The following is a 21,162-nucleotide window of genomic DNA, read 5'->3' as shown; positions in this document are numbered from 1 at the left end:
ATTTGTTTGTGTCCTCTGATTTTTTTGAGCAGCGGTTTGTGGTTCTCTGTGAAGAGGTCCTTCACTTCCCTTGTTAGCTGTATTCCTCGGTATTTTTTTTTTTTTTTTGTAGCAATTGTGAATAGGAGTTCATTCATGATTTGGCTCTCTGCTTGCCTGTTGATTGGTGTATGGGAATGATAGCAATTTTTGCACATTTATTCATTGATTTTGAATCCTGAGACTTTACTGAAGTTGCTTATCAGTTTAAGAAGCTTGTAATCCCAGCACTTTGGGAGGCCGAGACGGGTGGATCACGAGGTCAGGAGATCGAGACCATCCTGGCTAACACGGTGAAACCCCGTCTCTACTAAAAAATACAAAAAACTAGCCGGGCGAGGTGGCGGGCGCCTGTAGTCCCAGCTACTCGGGAGGCTGAGGCAGGAGAATGGCGTAAACCCCGGAGGCGGAGCTTGCAGTGAGCTGAGATCCGGCCACTGCACTCCAGCCCGGGCGACAGAGCGAGACTCTGTCTCAAAAAAAAAAAAAAAAAAAAAAAAAAAAAAAAAAGCTTTTGGGCTGAGAGGATGGGGTTTTCTAGACATAGGATCATGTCATCAGCAAACAAAGATAATTTGGAGATAACTTCCTCTCTTCCTATTTGAATGCCCTTTATTTCTTTCTCTTGCCTAATTGCCCTGGCCAGAACTTCCAATACTATGTTGAATAGGAGAGGTGAGAAAAGGCATCCTTGTCTCGTGCCAGTTTTCAAGGGGAATGCTTCCAGCTTTTGCCTATTCAGTAGTTCTGTTTAGGTGATGAACCACATTTACTGATTTGTGTATGCTGAGCCAACCTTGCATCCTAAGGATGAAGCCAACTTGATCATGGTGGATAAGTTTTTTGATGTGCTGCTAGATTCAGTTGGCCAGTATTTTATTGAGGATTTTTACATCAATGTTCATTAGGGATATTGGCCTGAAGTTTTATTGTTTCTTGTTGTATCTCTGCCAGGTTTTGGTATCAGGATGATGCTGGCCTCATAAAATGAGTTAAGGAGGAGTCTCTTCTTTTCAAATTTTTTTGGAATAGTTTCAGTAGAAATGGTACCAGCTCTTCTCTGTACCTCTTGTAGAATTCAGCTGTGAATGTGTCTGGTTCTGAGCTTTTTTTTTTTTGTTCTACTAATGATAGAACTCATTGGCCAATTCAGGGATTCGATTTCTTCCCAATTCAGTCTTGAGAGGGTGTGTGTGTCCAGAAATTTATCAATTTCTTCTAGATTTTCCAGTTTATGTGCATAGAGGTGTTTATAGTATTATCTGGTGGTTGTTTGTATTTCTGTGGGATCAGTGGTGATATCTCCCTTATCATTTCTGACTGTGTTTATTTGATTCTTCTCTTTTTTTCTTTGTCTAGCTAGTGGTCTATTTTATTAATTTTTTTTCAAAAACACAGCTTCTGAATTGGTCGATTTTTTTTAAGGGTTTTTTGTGTCTCTATCTCATTCAGTTCCACTCTGACCTTGGTTATTTCTTGTCTTCTACTAGCTTTGGGGTTTGTTTGCTCTTGGTTCTCTAGTTCTTTTAGTTAGGATGTTAGAATGTTAACTTGAGATCTTTCTAGCTTTTTCCTGCAGGCATTTAGTGCTATAAATTTCTCTCTCAACACCACTTTAGCTGTATCCCAGAGACTCTGGTACATCATCTCTTGGTTCTCATTTGCTTCAAAGAACTTCTTGATTTCTGCCTTAATTTCATTATCTACTCAGGAGTCATTCAGGAGTAAGTTGTTCAATTTCCATTTAGTTGTGTGGTTTTGAGTAAATTTCTTAATTTTGAGTTCTAATTTGATTGTGCTGTGGTTTGAGAGTCTGTTATGACTTCAGTTCTTTTGCATTTGCTGAGCAGTGTTTTACTTCTGATTATGTGATGGATTTTTGAGCAAGTGCTGTGTGGCCATGAGAAGAATGTATATTTTGTTGTTTTGGGGTGGAGAGTTGTGTAGACATCTATCAGGCCCACCTGACCCAGAGCTGAATTCAGGTTCTGAGTATCTTTGTTATTTCTCTTTCTTGATGATCTGTCTAATATTGTCAGTGGGGTGTTAAAGTCCCCCACTATTACTGTGTGGGAGTCTAAATCTTTTTCTAGGCCTCTTAGAACTTGCTTTATGAATCTGGGTGCTCCTGTATTGGGTGCATATATATTTAGGATAGTTAGCTCTTGTTGTTGAATTGAACCCTTTACCATTGTGTAATGCCCCTCTTTGTGTTTTTTGATCTTTGTTGGTTTAAAGTCTGTTTTCAGAAACTAGGATTGCAACCCCTGCTTTTTTCTGTTTTCCATTTGCTTGGTAAATTTTCTTCCATCCCTTTATTTTGAGCCTATGTGGATCTTTGTGTTAAGATGGGTCTCTTGTAGACAGAACTGATGGGTCTTGGTTCTTTATTCAGCTTGCCACTCTATGTCTTCTATTTGGGGCATTTAGCACATTTGCATTTAAGATTACCATTATTATATGTGATTTTGATCCTGCCATCATGATGCTAGCTGGTTATTTTGCAGACTTGTTTGTGATATTGCTTCATAGTGTCACTGGTCTGTACACTTCAGTAGGTTTTTGTAGTGGCTAGTAATGATTTTTCCTTTCCATATTTAGTGCTTCCTTCAGGAGCTCTTGCAAGGCAGGTCTGGTGGTGATGAATTCCCTCAGCATTTGCTTGTCTGAAAAGGATCTTGTTTCTCCTTCTGTTATGAAGATAAGTTTAGGCAGATATGAAATTCTGGGTTGGAAATTATTTTCTTTAAGAATGTTGAATATTGGTCCCCAATCTTTTCCAGCTTGTAGGGTTTCTGCTGAGAGGTCCACTGTTAGTCTGCTGGGCTTCCCTACAGGTGCCTTGGACTTTCTCTCTGTCTTCTCTTAACATTTTTTCCTTCATTTCAACCTTGGAGAATCTGATGATTATGTGTCTTGGGGTTGATCTTCTTGTGGAGTATCTTACTGGGTTCTCTGGATTTCCTGAATTTGAATATTTGCCTGTCTTGCTAGGTTGGGGAAGTTCTCCTGGATGATATCCTGAAGTATGTTTTCCAACTTGGTTCCATTCTCCCCATCTCTTTCAGTAACCCCAATCAGTGGTAAGTTTGGTCTTCTTACATAATTCCATATATCTAGGAGGTTTTGTTCATTCCTTTTCATTCTTTTTTCTCTATTGTCTGCCTATCTTATTTCAGAAAGATAGTCTTCAAGCTCTAAAATTCTATCCTCTACTTGATCTATTCTGCTATTGATACTTGTGATTGCATTGTGAAGTTCTCATGTTGTGTTTTTCAGCTATATCAGGTTGGTTATGTTCCTCTCTAAACTGGGTATTCTGATTATAAGCTCCTGTATTGTTTTATCATGATTCTCAGCTTCTTTGCATTGATTTACAACCTGTTCCTTTAGCTCAGTGAAGTTTGTTATTACCCACCTTCTGAAGCTTACTTCTGTCAATTCAACTATCTCAGCCTCAGCCCAGTTCTGTACCCTTGCTGGAGGTGTTGCAGTCATGTGGAGGAGAAAAGGCACTCTAGCTTTTTGAGTTTTCAGCATTTTTGCGTTGACTTTTTCTCATCTTTATGGGCTTATCTACTTTCAATCTTTGAGGTTACTTACCTTTGAATGAGGTTTTTGTTGGGTCTTGTTGTTTTCTATTTGTTTGTTTTTCTTTTAACAGGTAGGCCACTGACTGTTAGCAAACGTAGGGCTGCTATGGTTTGCTGGAGGTCCACTCCAGAGCCTAGTTGCCTCCACTTTTCCTGTACTTGGAAGTATCACCAGTGCAGGCTGCAAAACAGCAAAAATGGCAGCCTGCTCCTTTCTCCAGAAGCTCCATCCTGGAGGGGTACTGACCAATTGCAGGCCCAAGCACTCCTGTAGGAGGTGTCTGGAGACCCCTGTTGGAAGGTCTTACCCAGTCAGGAGGAACAGGATCAGGGACCCACTTACAGAAGCCATCTGGCTGCTTTTTGGTAGAGAAGGTGTGGTGTGCTGGGGGGGCCCTTCCTCATCCAGACCACCTGGCCTCTCCAGAGCCAGCAGGCTGGAACAGCTGAGTCAACTGAGCCACAGAGATGGTGGCCACTCCTCCCCCCAGGAGCTCCATCCCAGGGTGAGATTAGAGTTCTGTCCATATAAGCCTGGCTAGAGTGACTGAAAGTCCCCTACAGGAGGTAGTGGAAAGGAATGGACTGGAATCCTGCTTAAAGAAGAGGTCTGGACACAGTCTGGCAAAGCAGGTGTGTTGTGTTGGTGGGGAGACCCCTTCTCGTCTGGAATGCCTGGACTCTCCAGAGCTGGCAGACTGGAACGCTGAGTCAACAGAACTGCAGAAATAGTGACTGTATTTTCCCCAGGAACTCCCTCCTGTCTTAAGCAGACTCAGCCTATTGCTGCTGGTTGGCTGGAGCTCCAAGCTAGTGGGTCCCAACTTGTGAGGTGCTGTGAAAGTGGGACCCCCAGGACGGTGCTGCTTGGCTCCCTGGATTCAACCCCCTTCCTAGGGGAATGTATGGATGGATCTGGTGCCTCACTGGGGGATTCTAGGACCAGATTATGTAAAACACCTGGGTCTCTGTGTGTGTGCACGGCTGTTCTGCTGAGATTACATACAGCTCTGTATATTGGACCCAAGGCCCTGGTAGCAGGAGCTCAGGAGGGGATCTCCTGATCTGCGAGTTGCAAAGATCCATGGGAGAAGCATGGTTTCCTGGGTGGGGTCACACATTCACTCACTGCCTGCCTTGTCTTGGGGTGGGGATTTTGTTGGCTTCACGCTGCTCCCGGGTGGGCTCTTGCATCACCGTGCTTTTCTTTGCTCTCCATAGGTTGCACTGATTGCCTAGTCAGTCCCAATGTGAGAACCTCGATACTTCACTTGAAGGTACCAAATTCACTCCCTGCTCTGAGTTTTTTTCTTTTTTAGATTGGGAATGGATACTGAATTTCTTTTCATCTATTGAGAGGATCATATGGTTCTTCTTTCTTATACTAATTTACATTGTTTGCATTTTTCAAGTGTTAAACCAAGGTTACATTTCTAGTATAAACTCCATATAGTCATGATGAATTACCATAGTTATTTATAATTATTTATCATAATTAATCATGATCAAGTATAGTTTATATCAGGAATGTAATCTTGATTTAACATTCAAAAAACTAACAAATTTTAAGACAATATTATATATGTTACATATATATTTAGATTAAATATACTAAAATTTTTGCATATATGTCTGTGAGGCGTATTGATCTGTAGTTTTCATGTAATGTCTTTGGTTTTGTTATTGAGGTAATGCTGACTCTGTAACATGTGCTGGGAAGTGTTTCCTTCCATTTTCTGAGTTTGCGTATATTAATGTTTTCCTTAAATGTCTGGGAAAATTCTCCAGTGAAGCCATCATCTGGGTTTAAAATTGTCTTTGTGTGAAGGCTTTTAACGATAAATTCCTTTATTAGATATAGGATTACTCAGGTTCTTTTTAAGTGAGCCTTGGTAGCTGTTGCCTTTCAAGAAATGTGTTCATTTCAACTATGTGGTTGGATTTATTAGTCAAAAAAAGTTTTTATTTTACCTTCATTTTAGAGAGATCTTTTCACTGGTTATAAAATTCTATGTTTAATAATTTCTTTCAAGCACTTTGAAGTTGCCATTTATTATATTTTGACTTGCAAGGCTTCTGACATGAAGTTTTTGCTTATTCTTATCTTTGCTCCTTTATGTGTAACATGTGGGGTTTCTTTTTATCCTTTGCTACTTTTAAGATTTTTCTCTTCATTTCTCAGTTTCAACAATTCGATTATGATGTGCTTTGGTATGGCTTCTTTATATTTCTGTTTCTTGGGATTCATTGAACTTCTTGGTCTGTAAATTTGCAGGCTTCATCATATTTGGAAAATTTTCAGTTATAATTATTTCTTCAAATAATTATCTTCAAATATCTCTCCCCTCCTCTGGAACCCCATTTACATGTATCTTATACCACTTGATATTGTCCCACAGCTCACTGAGGCTCTTTTGTTTCTTTTCAGTGTTTTTTTCTATCCTTTTAAAAAGAGATTATATTGCTACTCGTTCAAGTTCATGGTCATTTCTTCTGCAGTGTCTAACTTGCTGTTCTTCCCCTTAAGTATATATATTTTTAAATATTTGATTTATTTTTATCTCTAGATATTCCACTGGTCTTTTGTATATCTTCCATTTCTTTCATCATATACATGTTTGTCTTTAGATACTTGAGTATATTTTATAAGATGTATAGTAGCTGCTTTAAAGTCTATATCTGTTAATTCTATCCTCTTTATCACTTATGGATCCATTTGTATTGATTTAATTTCTTTTGGTTATGGGTCATATTTTTCTGTTTATTTGTATGACTGGTGATTTTGTTTGTTTGTTTTTGAGACAGAGTCTCACTCTGTCACCTAGGCTGGAGTGCAGTGGCATGATCTTGGCTCACTGAAACCTCTGCCTCCTGGGTTCAAGCGATTCTCCTGCCTCAGCCTCCCGAGTAACTGGGATTACAGGTGCCCACCACCTTGCCTGGCTAATTTTTTGTATTTTTAGTAGAGATGGGGTTTCACCATGTTGGCCAAGCTGGTCTTGAACTCATGACCATCCGCCTGCCTCGGCCTCCCAAAGTGCTAGGATTATAGGCGTGAGCCACTGCACCCACCGACTGGTGATTTTTTAATGGGATGCTGGACATTGTAAATTTTAGGTTGTTAGGTGCTAAATTTTGTTATGTTTCTTTAAATCTGATTGTTCTTCATTCTAGCACACAGTTCAGTTTTTCTGTGAAAATCAGTTTGACGCTTAATATGGCCCTACTATAAAGCATAGCTCTTCTAAATTCTCGTCAATGTCTGTTAAATTATAATGTCTCTCCACTCTAGCTGGCAGGATTTCCAGCTCTTTGTGAGGCTTGTGCAAGTTTAAAAAAACCGTTAGGATTTTATTTTCCTCAGGGCAAATGTGACTTTAGAAAACAACAGAACTTGATTTATACCTTTTCTTCCCTATTGACAAATCTTTGTCTTCAAAAAATATATAAACAGTATTTCCTTCTTTATTCAACCATTTGCCTTTATATAATTAAAACCACAAACTATAAAAACAAAAATTTTTAATATTACTAAAACATGCAAATCAAATGACTGTGAAGTAAAATGTCATAACATTAAGTAAAAAAGAAAAGTAAAAATGAAAAACCCTAATGCTTGTTCATTTTAAAATTTGTCACATGGATTGGTGCACCATAAATTGCAACATATTCTTGAAAAGGAGCTTTACATGTATAAGAAGAAGAATGAAACTTAACTGTATCCTTCCATTAGTAATTTGACTTTTGGCAACATTTTATAAGGGAACTTTTTTGCTTCCTTCTCATTCCTGCCTTTTTCTGATAAAATGCAATCTCTTATGACTCTGGGGAATATAGCCCTTCCCGCCTCAACCCTGCTCAGACAGAGAACCTGAGCAGGACCTAAGCCAACCCATGTATCAGATTTCTCTGGTCACAGGGAGGGGGACTGAGGGGAGAGAAAGAGGGACAGGAGAGGGACGAAGGCCATAGAGGGAGAAAGAACCCCTTAAAATGTGGGAGCACAACACCAAAGAAAGAGTTCTCTTAAGAAAAAATCATATGTATTTGTGACTCATATTAAAACTGTCTTAGTTCATTTAGTGTTGCTACAAATACCTGAGAGTGGGTAATTTACAAGGAAAACAGGTTTATTTAGCTCACAATTCTGCTGACTGGAAGACTAGGCATCTGGTAAAAGCTGTTTCCACTCAAGGCAGAGATGAAGGGGAGCCCGTGTGTGCAGAGGTCACATGGCAAGAGAGGAGGCAAGAGAGGGAGGGGAAATGCCAAGTTGTTTTTTTTGTTTTTTTTTTTTGTGAGACAGGTCTTGCTCTGCACCCAGGCTGGAGTGCAGTGACACAACCATGGCTCACTGCAGCCTGGACCTACTGGGCTCAAATGTTCCTCTCACCTCAGCCTCCCACTTAGCTAGGACCACAGGCATGTGCCACTATGCTTGGCTAATTTTTTTATTTTTTGAAGAGATAGGGGTCTCACTATATTGCTCAGGCCGGTCTCAAATACTGGCTTCAAGCATTGTTCCTGCCTTGGCCTCCCAAAGTGCTGGAATTACAGGCTTGAGCCTCCATTCCCAGCTGCCAAGCTCTTTTGAACAACTGGTACTCCCGGGAACTAACGGAGAACTTACTCCTCGGCCCTCCTTCCCTGCCCAAGGGAAGGCATTAGTCTCTTCATAAGGGATCTGCCCCCGTGACCCAAACACCTCCTATTTTCCAACACTGGTGATCAAATATCAACATGAGATTTGGGGAACATCTAAACTAGCACCATATATGTTTGTGACTCATACTAAAATTCCTCTTTTTAAGGAGCGAGGAAGGGAGAAGCCCTAAGCCACGGTGTTTATAGTAGGGGTGGTTCCACTGGATTTTGTGCTACAACCAGAAATCGGTGGTAACATTTTGAGGCTACACTGGAGAGAGAAATTGATGGAATGAATTATATCCATAAGAGGGAACCAATAAAGAATATTGAATTCATAAAAATCAGCTGAAAGAACGGAGTGTGTTTATTCTAAAAAAGAGATGGAAGAGGAGGTAGGAGAAAGACACGATAACTATCTTCTGAGGCTTCCAGGGCAATTTCACAAAGCAGAAATGGCCTTATTTGTGTTGTTTCCAAGGAAAAGTGGCAATATTTTCTTTTCTGCCTTAATAGCCTCCTTTGAATCCTGCCTTCCACCAATCCCCAAAGCCATCTCCAGGTCCTCAGTGTCTGATATGGTGACTGGTATACTAATGCCAGCTTGATTTAAGGAAAAAAGCGTGGCTTGTGGTATCTGGCAGGCCTGCCTTTGAATTTCAGATTTGTTACTAAATATATAACCTTAGGGAATTTTCTTTAACCTTTTCTGCACACCTTCTTTATGAAATGGAGATAATTTCTCATTTCTGGAATGGTTGACTATCAAAAGGTGTTAGAAGCTAGAACTGAAGAGGATTAGAGCTATTTAATGCTTCTTGAATTACCAAGCTTCCTATCTTTAAAAACATCCAAGCAGAGACTAAATAGTTGCTTGGCAAAAGTCATTTTTTCCTAAAGGATTTTCCCCGCTTTGTTTATAATTTTTCCCACGTCTGTATTTAAAAATACAGGCAATGTCCATTCTAATGCTAATTCACTTGTTAACCACAAGATGGCAGTCAAGGTTTAATTTTGGGGAATAAAACAAGGAGCACTACTTAAAAATGCATTAAATATATAATTATGTAAACTTACAAAAACCATGTTTAAATTCAATAACCCAGAAAGGACAGCACAAACATATATTAAAAGAATCTACTCAGCATGAATGTTTTCCATATAAAGGGGATCAAACATAGGTATACCAAAAGAAAGATTACTTATCTTTTGTGAATTAAAACATGCTCACAAAATCAGACACCAAAGAAATGTAGAAAAAATATGGACTAGCCCCTTAATTTAAAAGACAGGACAACTAAGTCCAGAGTATTATTTACAAATATAAGAAAGTTTTTTATTGGTATTTGATATTGCACAGATGTTCTTTTTTTACATATAAGAAAAAAAGAACTAACATTATTTCATAGTAGAATTTAATATTGAGAAAAAACACGACTTTTTCACAAAAGGTAGACTTGATTGTACTTGCAATTGGGTACGCAATATTTTTACACTTACCTGAACAATTTAAACTTTTAATAAGTATATATTAGGAGGCAAGTAAGAAACAGTTTAAATTTGCAAATAAAATTTATGTTTATCAATAACCTGAGGAAAACTCGCTAATCTCTGTGCCTCCATTTCTCTCCTGGTAAACAGGGGATAATATCTGTCTCTACCTTTACAGAATGTCTGGGGCATCAGGGGTTGGGGGATGGTCTTAGGGGCGGTCATCCATTGAAAAGGAGGTTAGGAATCAGGTCTTGGGCTGTCAGCAAGGCAAGCAAAGTGGTCTGACTTGGAGTACAGGTTGATTTGTTGTGGCTTTGAAGGAGGCTGATGGGTATTATTGTGGGTTACACTTACACACGTGACTGTCAACTCCACAGGATGGCCAGCATGAATTACGAAATGAAGGGAGAATACCTGGCAAACAGGAAGTGCTCAGCCATGTTAGTTCCGGTTCCTTCCATACCTCCTCGGTATAAACAAGAATCAATATTCTTTTCTAAAGCGACACCGAATGTAAACCACCACCAGAACTGATAAGTTTTATTTAAACAACTTGCTAGCTGCCAAAGCTTAGAATACTGATAAAGATTTTTCTGTTGTCACAGAAGCAATCATTAGCTAGAGTATGGCACAAACATAGTTTTATATGTGCATAACCAAGAACACTCAAAAGAACAGCTTCATTGCTTTCTGATTTTATATCTTTTACTATTTCTCTGGAGAACTTAAATACAAACTACTGATTAGATTACAGATTCATATCCTTTAGCGGAAATAAAGCATTTTCATAAATACAAAAGACCCTCAAGGCAATAGGAAAGAAAAAAGGCCTTAGAAAGGAACACCAAACCAAATAATTGATTAATGAATATTTATGAGCTGCTTATAATGACAATGTTTCTATTAATAGTAACAAAGACTTGCCAAATTAGAGATTTTGCATAAAACATTCATGACAGCCATTTACATTTGCAGTTTTCAATCGCTGTTTCCAATTACACCTTAGAACTCCCAAAATAGAACCCTAAATCTTTACATTATGATAAACCTTAAAAGTCTGCAACTAAATTTTGTTTTTCTAAAATTAACTGCCTTCACATTTAATCCTAATACTAATTGAAAAAACAGGGTGAGGACGCATCTTTCGACTAACATTAATTGAGTGCCTACTATTTGCCAGGCACCATGCTAGGTACAGAGAATGCAAAGGGACACTAACATCCTTGCCCTGGTCCCTCTTCATGAACAGATGAATTTCCACATCACACATGCTGAAAGACGTGGGAACAGAGAATATGGAGAGAGAGGATGGGGTAACTGTGAATGCCTGAGCTTGTCAGTGACTGTCTCCACAGAAAGACATTTGGTTCAGCTCTTCACACCACCTTTGTGAAGTATTTCACCAGGCAGAAGAAATGATGGAGGTGGAGTAGAGAAGGAAAAAGAACCAGAGGCACATAGGAACTACAATAAACGTGGTTATGATAGGTGTTGTTTTCTAACCTGACAAAAGACAAATTTTACATGTTTCCAACAGATTGTTTTTATTCTCTGAAAAGTTGGGTGGCATGAACTCTCATCTCCTCTTCCTAGGAACTAAAATGTATCGAATGCCTATGTGTGATGCTATATTAATTTTTATTTTTTATATATAACTTATATATTCTATATATTATATATATTTATATATAATTTTTTATTTATAGCTCTTGAATGAAATCACATATTTATATCTCTTGAATGAAATCTATATATAAAATAATAAGTGTCAAATGCAAAACAACTTTGCAAGGTAGGTAAGGTTATCTCCATTTAACAGATAAGAAAACAGATTGGGAAAGAATTTCTCCAAGATCTGTCTGACTCTGAAGCTCATGCTCTTCCCCTATCCTGCTTCCAAAGAAAGATTTTTCATCTGAAAATTGAATGAGGGCCACAGTAAAGTTTTAAAAGCATGAATAATAACGAACTTTATGAGTGCTTACCGTGCACCAGATACTGTTTGATGCATTTTACATATATTAATTTATTTAATCCTCACACCTTCCCTGGGAGGTAGGTACACTTATTACTGCCACTTAACAGATAAATCTGGGGCACAAAAAAATCAGTGACCTTGCTCAAGGTCACAGAGCTGGTAATTGGCAGAGCCAAAATTCAAATCCAGACAGTCTGGCTCCAGTGCCCCTGCGCTTAAGAGCTCCACATTCCACCTTTTAACTAACCAAATCCTAGCTCTAGACCAGCAGCAAAGACCTCGCTGATCCGAGGCAGAAGGTACAAAGTGGTAAAGACATGTTAGGTCCCCAAGTAATTGTGAGAAAAGAGAATTCAGTGCGGCTCAAGAATAGGGTATTGATTGATGAGGGTAGGGAAGGAAGTAGCAGGAGAGACAGGTTTCTCTTTTTCTTCAATGCTATGCAAAGAAAGGGTTCTCAATTTACATTTCCTGTTTTTGTGAAATAGGAAATTGCAGCGTCAGAAAAGCATTTTCAAAGATTAAAAACTGAGAGATGCATAATATGGCATGCAGAATATTACTCATGTGCATAGATCCCTAGACATTTTCTACTTGATTCTCTATGAATTGTCCTCTTTATCATATCCCATGTATTTTGACAAACACGACTTTTGATAATTTGAAAAGAAGTTTAATTTTGCCATTCTTTAGATTTTTTTAGATTTTACTATACCTCTAACATTTGCATAGTCAATATTTGTGCCACAATAAAATGCAGATACATGTAATATAAATTTAAAACTATTTAAATAGTGGGGTTTTTGACTAATCAACACCAGCGTTTTGAAGCAGCAAATACCATTTGATCTAAATATATTCTCATCAACCACCAGATGGCATAAGGTGTGAGGGTTTTATTTTGACAGGGTCACTATGCACATGATAATTTGACCTGTAACTTTGAAATAATGTATTTGGAAAAATGTTCCAGCACTCAAACAGCTCACAATTATTTTAGCCATATGTAGAAGTGGATGGATAAATTGAAAATGACATGATTCTACTTTTTCTAAATTTTGGGGTTCTGCGGGATGTTGGCATTACATAATGAATCGATGATCAAACAAATAAAACAGTTCTGTTAAAGGAAATAAAAAAGAAAGTCACGTCAAAGCAAAATTAACCTTATATTCTAAGTAGGTTTCTTCAACTCTAAAAAAAACTTAAAACATGCCTTCAAGAAAAAAAAACATGCTTATACTCCTTCAAATTTTGCTTGATAAAAACTTCCTACTCCCTGTAATTTACCCTGAAAGCAGAAAAGTATATCCAATGCAAAAGCTCTTCTCTACTTTAGCTTGAAAGTTGTTACAGAATCAACAGAAGAAAGAAAATACAACTGAAAAACTCAGCCTGAACTATATGATGTTAAAGGATAGGGAAGTATATTTTAATATACTCAGTGAAAGTAATATATCAATTCCTCAATTGCTTCACAAATTCAAAATACAGCACATTATCTTTATTCATCATGTATTTCCATCTAGAAAAGAGGGCACATGGTTAACAGTAAATTGAAGAGTTAAAAATTGAGATAAATGAGACAAATGCAAAGAATAGGATCTTTAATTCCCCTATCTTTATGGTAGCACACTCATTGAGTACCTTGGAATAAGCACACCAGAACAAATGACTAGCACAACACAGCCAATACCACAGAACTGAAATGGCATCTTTGCTCTAACATGATGAAGCAGAAAAACTGCCTTCAGGGGTCAAGAGACCAAAGATGAGATTAAGGTTCCTTCCTTAATGTAGTCTAAGAGTCAATGACTTCTAAAGATATGCTAATTTTTGTTTGTATTTTACTATATCCTTCCTCATTACATTTAATATATTTGGTTCTTGAATGAGAAATCTGTGGGAGAAGAAACAATGTTTGGAGCTACAAAAAGGATGAAAAAAAAAGGATGAAAAGCTAATTGATGATATATAGTTTACTGCTTTTTTTCTTTTTTAAAGAAAGCCATTTCTAAGTCACATGTTGATAAGGATGATGGAAATGAGAGTAAGAGAAATAATGGGGAGGACATTATGAGATTTCTCCACTGTGGATCATGTTCTATCTCCATCTTTGGCAGCAAATATGTAGCAGAGATATTGCCTACCTGGGTTCATGTGAAAGCAAGGAATGATCGTTTCTTTTGTTCTTGTTCTTATACTGATAAAAGGGTGTAAGTTGTTATTTCCAAGGGTTTCTTCTGTTATTTCCAAGTTGGATAGTAGAAAGTGCAATAATAGACAATTCAAGTTAATGTACACATTCAAGGCACTTAATGTTTCTTACTTTAAATTCCATTCTTTATGATGCTGTAGATCCATTTTCTTCCATTTGTAATACTGTCCAATGAAATTTGGATCTTTGAGCACTGAAATTAGAATATTAAAAAAGAAGCTATGCATACATTCTTTAATAATAGTTAAAAGTTAAAAATCATTCACTTCTCACTAAGTTGATATGTGGCAATAACATACACTATATAATTCAAGTCCTATTACAATGCTTAGAAACTTTCCAAATTACTTGCTTTTATTGGAACATCATAATATTAGAAATTGTTTGAAACAGTAGATTGTGACTTGGAAGTTATTTTCATTATAATGAAAAACATTATATATCCTTTATCATGTTAAATAAAATTTATAGGAGACCATTGTTTTGGACTGAGCGCCTACCCTAGGCATTAACAGACCAAACCAAAATGGAGTCAGTCATGCTAAGTGGCATGCAATAAAATTGAAACTTTAAGGAAGCAGGACAATCTTAAACAGATCAGTTTTTTCAAAAGAAGAGATTCACAGCCACCAGTCAGAAGGGGCCCAGTCAACCTGAAGTGGCATGATAAGGAAGTCCCCTGTGCTTTAACCCTTACAAGGAAAGTAACTGAAGTACCTTATGTTAACCAATCCATTTTTTGTATTATTCTGTTTTCTTATTCCTCCTCTAGCTACCTTATAAAAACTAGCTGTTCTGCCATGCTCAGTAGACCACTTATCTATTTTTAAGATGACATGCTGCCTGATTCATGAATCACTAATGCAAGCCAATTAGATCTTTAAATTTGTTGAAACATAGCCTGGTCAACATGGTGAAACTCCATCTCCACTAAAATTACAAAAATTAGCTAGGCATGGTGGCACATGCCTGTAATCCCAGCTACTCAGGTGGCTGAGGCACAAGGGTTATCTGAACCCAGGAGTCAGAGGTTGCAGTGAGCTGAGATTGCGCCACTGCACTCCAGCCTGGGTGACAGAGTAAGACCCTGTCTCAAAAATAAATAAATAAAAATTTAAAAAGAGAAATTTTGTTTTTAGCAACAATAATGAAGAAAGTATTGAAATAACTCATATAAAACCCAGACATCATAGTTTAACAAAATTCTAATTCAGCACTTTTCAAGTAGAAAATTGAAATTTTGAAGTTGGAAATGACATTAAAGACCTTGCTTGATCCTCCACAAAGCAAGAATCTCCAATAGATGATCATCCAATTACTTGCCAACTACAGAAAATGCACCACTTTGTAGTTGGGAGACTGCCCATTCCATTGGCAGATAAGGGTTACATTGTCCTTCCTTAATCTGATTGCTGTGAGTTTCCACTGGCCTTAGTTCTAACCTTTGGAGCAATATTAAGTTCATCCCTTTCCCATGAGAGAGAGCCCTCTAACAGCTCATGGGGAAGCCTCAGTTCTTTCAACTTTTTCTTAGGATATGATTTTCTAGATACTTAACCATCCTTAATGTCCTGGTGATAAACTGTTTTGATGTTCCTATAAAAGTTTGTGTCCAGAACTGCATCAGGACCTTGAATTGGTTTGAAGCAAAGATGCAAATGGGCTTACTACCTCCCTTGCTCTGTGCACTATCAGTTCAGCTCAGACCTGCATTAGTATTTTCTGGAACTCACATTACATCACCACTGGCTCTTAACTTTGTGGTTAATTACAAGCCTACACCTTCAATCAAATTCACGTAAGATTTATTAAAAATCTACTATGTTTAACAACAGGTGCTGGAGAGGATGTGGAGAAATAGGAACACTTTTACACTGTTGGTGGGACTGTAAACTAGTTCAACCACTGTGGAAAACAGTGTGGCGATTCCTCAAGGATCCAGAACTAGAAATACCATTTGACCCAGCCATCCCATTGCTGGGTATACACCCAAAGGATTATAAATCCTGCTGCTACAAAGACACATGCACACATGTGTTTATTGCGGCACTATTCACAATAGCAAAGACTTGGAACCAACCCAAATGTCCATCAATGATAGATTGGATTAAGAAAATGTGGCACATATACAACACGGAATACTATGCAGCCATAAAAAAGGATGAGTTCATGTCCTTTGTAGGGACATGGATGAAGCTGGAAACAATCATTCTGAGCAAACTATCACAAGGACAGAAAACCAAACACCGCATGTTCTCACTCATAGGTGGGAATTGAACAATGAGAACACTTGGACACAGGGTGGGGAACATCACACATGGGGGCCTGTCGAGGGGTGGGGGGAGGGGGGAGGCGGGAGGGATAGCATTAGGAGATATACCTAATGTAAATGACGAGTTAATAGGTGTAGCACACCAACATGGCACATGTATACATATGTAACTAACCTGCACGTTGTGCACATGTACCCTAGAACTTAAAGTATAATAATTTATAAAAACCTACTATGTTTAAGGCACTGGTAATTTTTACATAAAATATTATTAAGCCAGATCATATGCCCATACATACTTTATCTATTTTCCTATTTCTTATTATTGTTCTGGGCTTAGCTTATAGTCTTGAACTATTTAACCAGCTAGATGCTGTCCACCAGTCTTGCCCTTGTCTGGGGCTTTCTTCTTTTTCTTCTTCTTCTTTTTTTTTTTTTGAGATGGGGGTCTCACTTTGTCACCTAGGCTGGAGTGCAGTGGCATGATCATAGCTCACTGCCACCTCCAGTTCCTGAGTTCAAGGGATCTTCCCACTCAAGCCTCCCAAGTAGCTGGGACTATGGGCAAACAACACCATGCCTGGCTAATTTTAAATTTTTTTGTAGAGATAGGGTCTCGCCATTTTGCCCAGGCTGGTCTCAAACTCCTGGGCTCAAGAAATCCTCCTGCTTTGGCCTCCCAGAGTGTTGGGATTACAGACGTGAACCACTGTGCCCAGCCTGGGGTTTCTTCTTAATAATGATGAATTTACCCCTTTTAGCTTGATGACATTTGCCATTGATAGAAAAAAATTTTTTTAACTGAATAGTTTCCTTTTTTACATGATTTTCACCAGCAATGTTTTTGTCTGTTCCTTAATCTTCTTGCTTCAAACACATGTAAGCACATATACATACATATTCTTATAGACTTTATTAATACTTTTTATTGGTATTTGGATATATGCTCCTCCCTTCCACTAAAAAAGTAAATCTTAGCTCCCCAGAGTTCTTGTGAGGCTTTATTATGCCCTTTAGATTATTATAATAATTAACATTAGCAGATTTTTCTTTTCTTTCTTTCTTTCTTTCTTTTTTTTTTTTTTTAGATAGTCTCACTCTGTCACCCAGGCTGGAGTCCAGTGGTGCAATCTTGGCTCACTGCAACCTCCACCTTCCAGGTTCAAGTGATTCTCATGCCTCAACCAGCGAGTAGCTGGAATTACAGGCATGCGCCATCATGCCAGGCTAATTTTTGTATTTTCAGTAGAGATGGGGTTTTGCCATGTGGGCCAGGCTGGTCTCGAACTCCTGGCCTCAATTGATCCACCTGCCTTGGCCTCCCAAAGTGCTGGGATTACAGGCGTGAGCCTGCTGTGTCCAGCCAGAATTTTTTTTATACGCTGGGCACACGTAAAATAGATATGGTTACTGTTAGAATACCCACTGTACAGATGGTCAAGCAGACATAGAGAGGTTGAGTAATGTCTTCTCATTGGGACTCTTCATTACTCTTAGCCAAAATTTAAAATTTAATCTCTCACGAATGCTATTTCCTTTTGAGGTTTCTATTTAAGGATAATTCACATCTTTTCTTAAACTTTTTGAGATTGCCTTTCCTCATTTTACATTTGAATATGTATGGCTGTCTCTTCCTTATACATTATGAAACCCCAAATGACACGGTCATCTTTCCTGAATAGTCCCATTAGTTTTATATCATGGACTCATTTTCTTCATTGCTTTCTCCATCATCCGAGAGATGAAAATGCCACAGTACTTTGTACAAACTTTTAACACTTCTCATATTTTATCCCTATGATTTTTTTTCACTCATCTTCTCTTATCACTTGTCCGTAAACTCCTTGAAGAGCTTACCACAATGTGTCTTCTTGTCTCCCACACACAGCCAATTCTCTAGATATAGAAGGTGCTCAACGAATGACACTGATTGGAGAGAAACAATGAAAGAATGAGGACATGAGAGAGACAGAGAGAAGAAAGGAATCATGTAATTTTAGCAGAAGTTTTGCATGCTGAAATTCCTTCATCACGATGATATCTTGCATTCGTGGCAGTTTTGTAATCTGTGGTAGGAAAGCATCCTCTATTGCATCCACAATATAGTTCTTCCTTTTCTGTTGTGCCTTCTGCAGATTCCAGGGCATTGCTTCTACTCTGCTTCTTTTTTCCTGTGATACACCTCTCATCCAACATCTGTAGAGGTTGCGCTGAATTTTTTTTTTCCACTGCTAGGATGGTCACATCCAAAAAAATTAATAGCACCAACTTGCCTCAGCATGTTCTATTTTCACACATGCTATCTCATGCTAACCACAGAGCAACGTACAGTAGGATGGAATATTTTTGTCAATCAATAGAAATGAAAACCAAAGTACAAAGGGTTAGGTGACTACCTTAAATTCACTTATCTTCATGTGGCAAAACTGATACAGGGCTAAGGAGTTTCTAACTTCTGACATCATGCTCTTCCCACTAGGACCTTCCCAGCCTTGGTTGCACATTGTAGTCACCTGGGGAGCTTTAAAAACTACTACTGCCTGGTCCTACTCCCAGAGATCCTGATGTAATTGGTCTTGGGTCAGCCCTCTATATTGAAGTTTTTACAGGCTCCTCGGGTGGTTCTAATGAGCAGTCAAGACTGAGAACCACTGCATTAGAGTCAGATGATACTGCTTCTTGCATCTAAATGTGTTTTGGAGACACTTGCCTTTACTGCTGGCTTAAAGACTCAAAGAATAAAAGTCTCCTAGGGTGAAGAAAACATCCCCATCATGCTTCAGGCTGTTTGGTCTGTCTTGATGACAGCAAACAAACATCAGGAAGCCTAGGCTCAGTATTACAAAGTACACTGGTCTGGAGGAATTCTTTTCCTCTAACATAAACATTTCCTTATGGGGATCATATTCTGTCATTAAGGCTCTGTTGCCCACAACCATATGTATTGGCTTGTTCTCTGCCAAACATTTTACTTGCCATTCTATAGCAATGGAGAGAGAACAGTGGATTCTTGGTACATTTTCCATACGATTGCCTATGCTTATGAACTAAAAATTATAATTATTTACAAATATGCTGCCTGTACTTCCAAGTTTGAATTTAAATCCCATACATACAGAGATAACAATTTGATGTCATATTATGGAGGCAGTAGAGTATCAGCGAAAGAGCAACAAACGTGCACTGAGAGGATGTGATTCAAGTCTCTGGACCACAGCCTACCGAATTAATTGATAACACACTTATTGAGAACTTATTGTTCACTTATTGAGAACTCACTACAGTGCTTCAACCCTATAAAGCATGTGCTATGATTATTCTCATTTTATGGATGAGAAAACTGGGACACAGAGAGGTTAAGAAACTTAACCAAAGTCACACAGCTAGTAAATGGCAGAGCCAGGATGAAACTCTGGTCAATCTGACTCCAGGATGTATATTCTTTACCAACATATGATATTCCCCTCACATGTGTAACCTTAGGCAAATTACTTAGCTTTTTTGGTCTTAGTTTTCTCATCTTAAAACAAAGTGATAATAACAATAGTGCCTGGCACGTAGGGTTGACATACCACCGTGCACAACATATATTAGGTGTTTAATAATATTGGTTGAATAAATGAATAAAACAATGATAGATTGGAATGCCTAAAAGTATATATGAGCATACTTCATAAACTGCATTATACAAGAATAAACTTACTATTATGATGATGCCAATGACTATGTATAGATTTGTGGCACAAGATAGGGAAAAGAGTTAATGCCCCAAATCAAAATTTAACTACTTAGCACTACTCATAAAAGATAAAGCTCTTAAAAATATGTACAAGAGTTTAATAATCTTTCCAATGCTAAGAATGTAACTGTAGAAAATGAAGTTATTAGAAGTTTCTCTTTTATTTCTGAGTTGTTTAAGAAGCATTCTATAATCTAAAAGCTTCATCTTTATTATTGCCAGGAAATTAGGCCATTAAAAAAGATAGTGTTGGATCTCATCCAGCTGAACTATCAAAAGATAAAATGGCCAGCAGCACATGTAAAGTTTACATTTAATTTTTTAAAATTAAGTGCTGGTTATTATTCAAGGAAAGCTCTGGAAACATTCTTATAACAATTGCCTAGGGGAAGAAGAGGCGGGGTAATTGTGAAATCATTCACCAAGTGCTAGATTCAAAGTCTCAGAAATTCATTTGGGCTAGAGATAACGATGACTAGTTATTGCCTTTACAAACAGGGATGAATTACATACGAGGTTAGTGAAAGATGTAGAAACAACAAAATTAAACATTTGGGGGCCAAACTCTTTTTGAGGAAAAAACTGTAGTCAGTGGTGCCTTATTATTTCCTTCCATTTTAAAATTATTCTTTATTGCAAGACAGTTATTTCCAAATCTCTTTAAGTTTTGGCACATGCTTCTGTTTTTTTTTTCCTCTAGCAGTTTGGAGTTTCCAAGTGGCCCTATATATTTACATGTTATTCTAGAAAGCACCATCCTGTAACAATCTGTTTTTTGGTGGAAGGAGTTTGATTCTGAGTGGTTCCCTAGGGTGTGCCAATTAATGTCTCTCAACACAGTGTTTGTGTAATTAAGGGTTATTGCCCCTGCAGCCTGTATGAGCTGCTCGGTGCCTCATACATAGTAGGTACACATAGCAGATGTATTTGCTGAATTGACTAGGCAGCATTCAACAACAAATCTTTGATCTGAATTAACCATTCAAATACTCTGGTATCAAAAATAATTAATATTTTATACTGAGAGAGCTGCTAAAGATTGTAGATCTCGATGTACCTTAAATTGTTTTGACCTGTGAGTTAGGATGGTAATATATAATCACAAAATAATTAATAGCCAACCTCCTGAAAGAACATGTGATTTCTTAAAAGTTATTGATTGAATTTACCTTTTAAGGATATTTA

At 37.9% G+C, this 21,162-nt stretch overlaps 1 protein-coding gene across 3 annotated transcripts in view; it reads right to left on the bottom strand.

Moving 5' to 3' along the window:
* The window catches only part of UBE2U (ubiquitin conjugating enzyme E2 U), a 63,700-nt gene that overhangs the window by 11,233 nt on the left and 31,305 nt on the right, over positions 1-21,162 (bottom strand). For all 3 annotated transcript variants that reach the window (XM_050757355.1, XM_050757261.1, XM_050757165.1), the window contains exon 8: positions 14,078-14,159. In XM_050757355.1, coding sequence (XP_050613312.1) covers positions 14,078-14,159 — 82 coding nt within the window. The remainder of the gene's footprint in view (positions 1-14,077; positions 14,160-21,162) is intronic.

Source organism: Macaca thibetana, chromosome 1, assembly GCF_024542745.1.
Source record: "Macaca thibetana thibetana isolate TM-01 chromosome 1, ASM2454274v1, whole genome shotgun sequence".
In the NCBI taxonomy this organism is placed as follows: Eukaryota; Metazoa; Chordata; class Mammalia; order Primates; family Cercopithecidae; genus Macaca; species Macaca thibetana.
The sequence above is the reverse complement of the archived record's forward strand: the minus strand, read 5'-3'. Positions and strand labels throughout refer to the sequence as shown.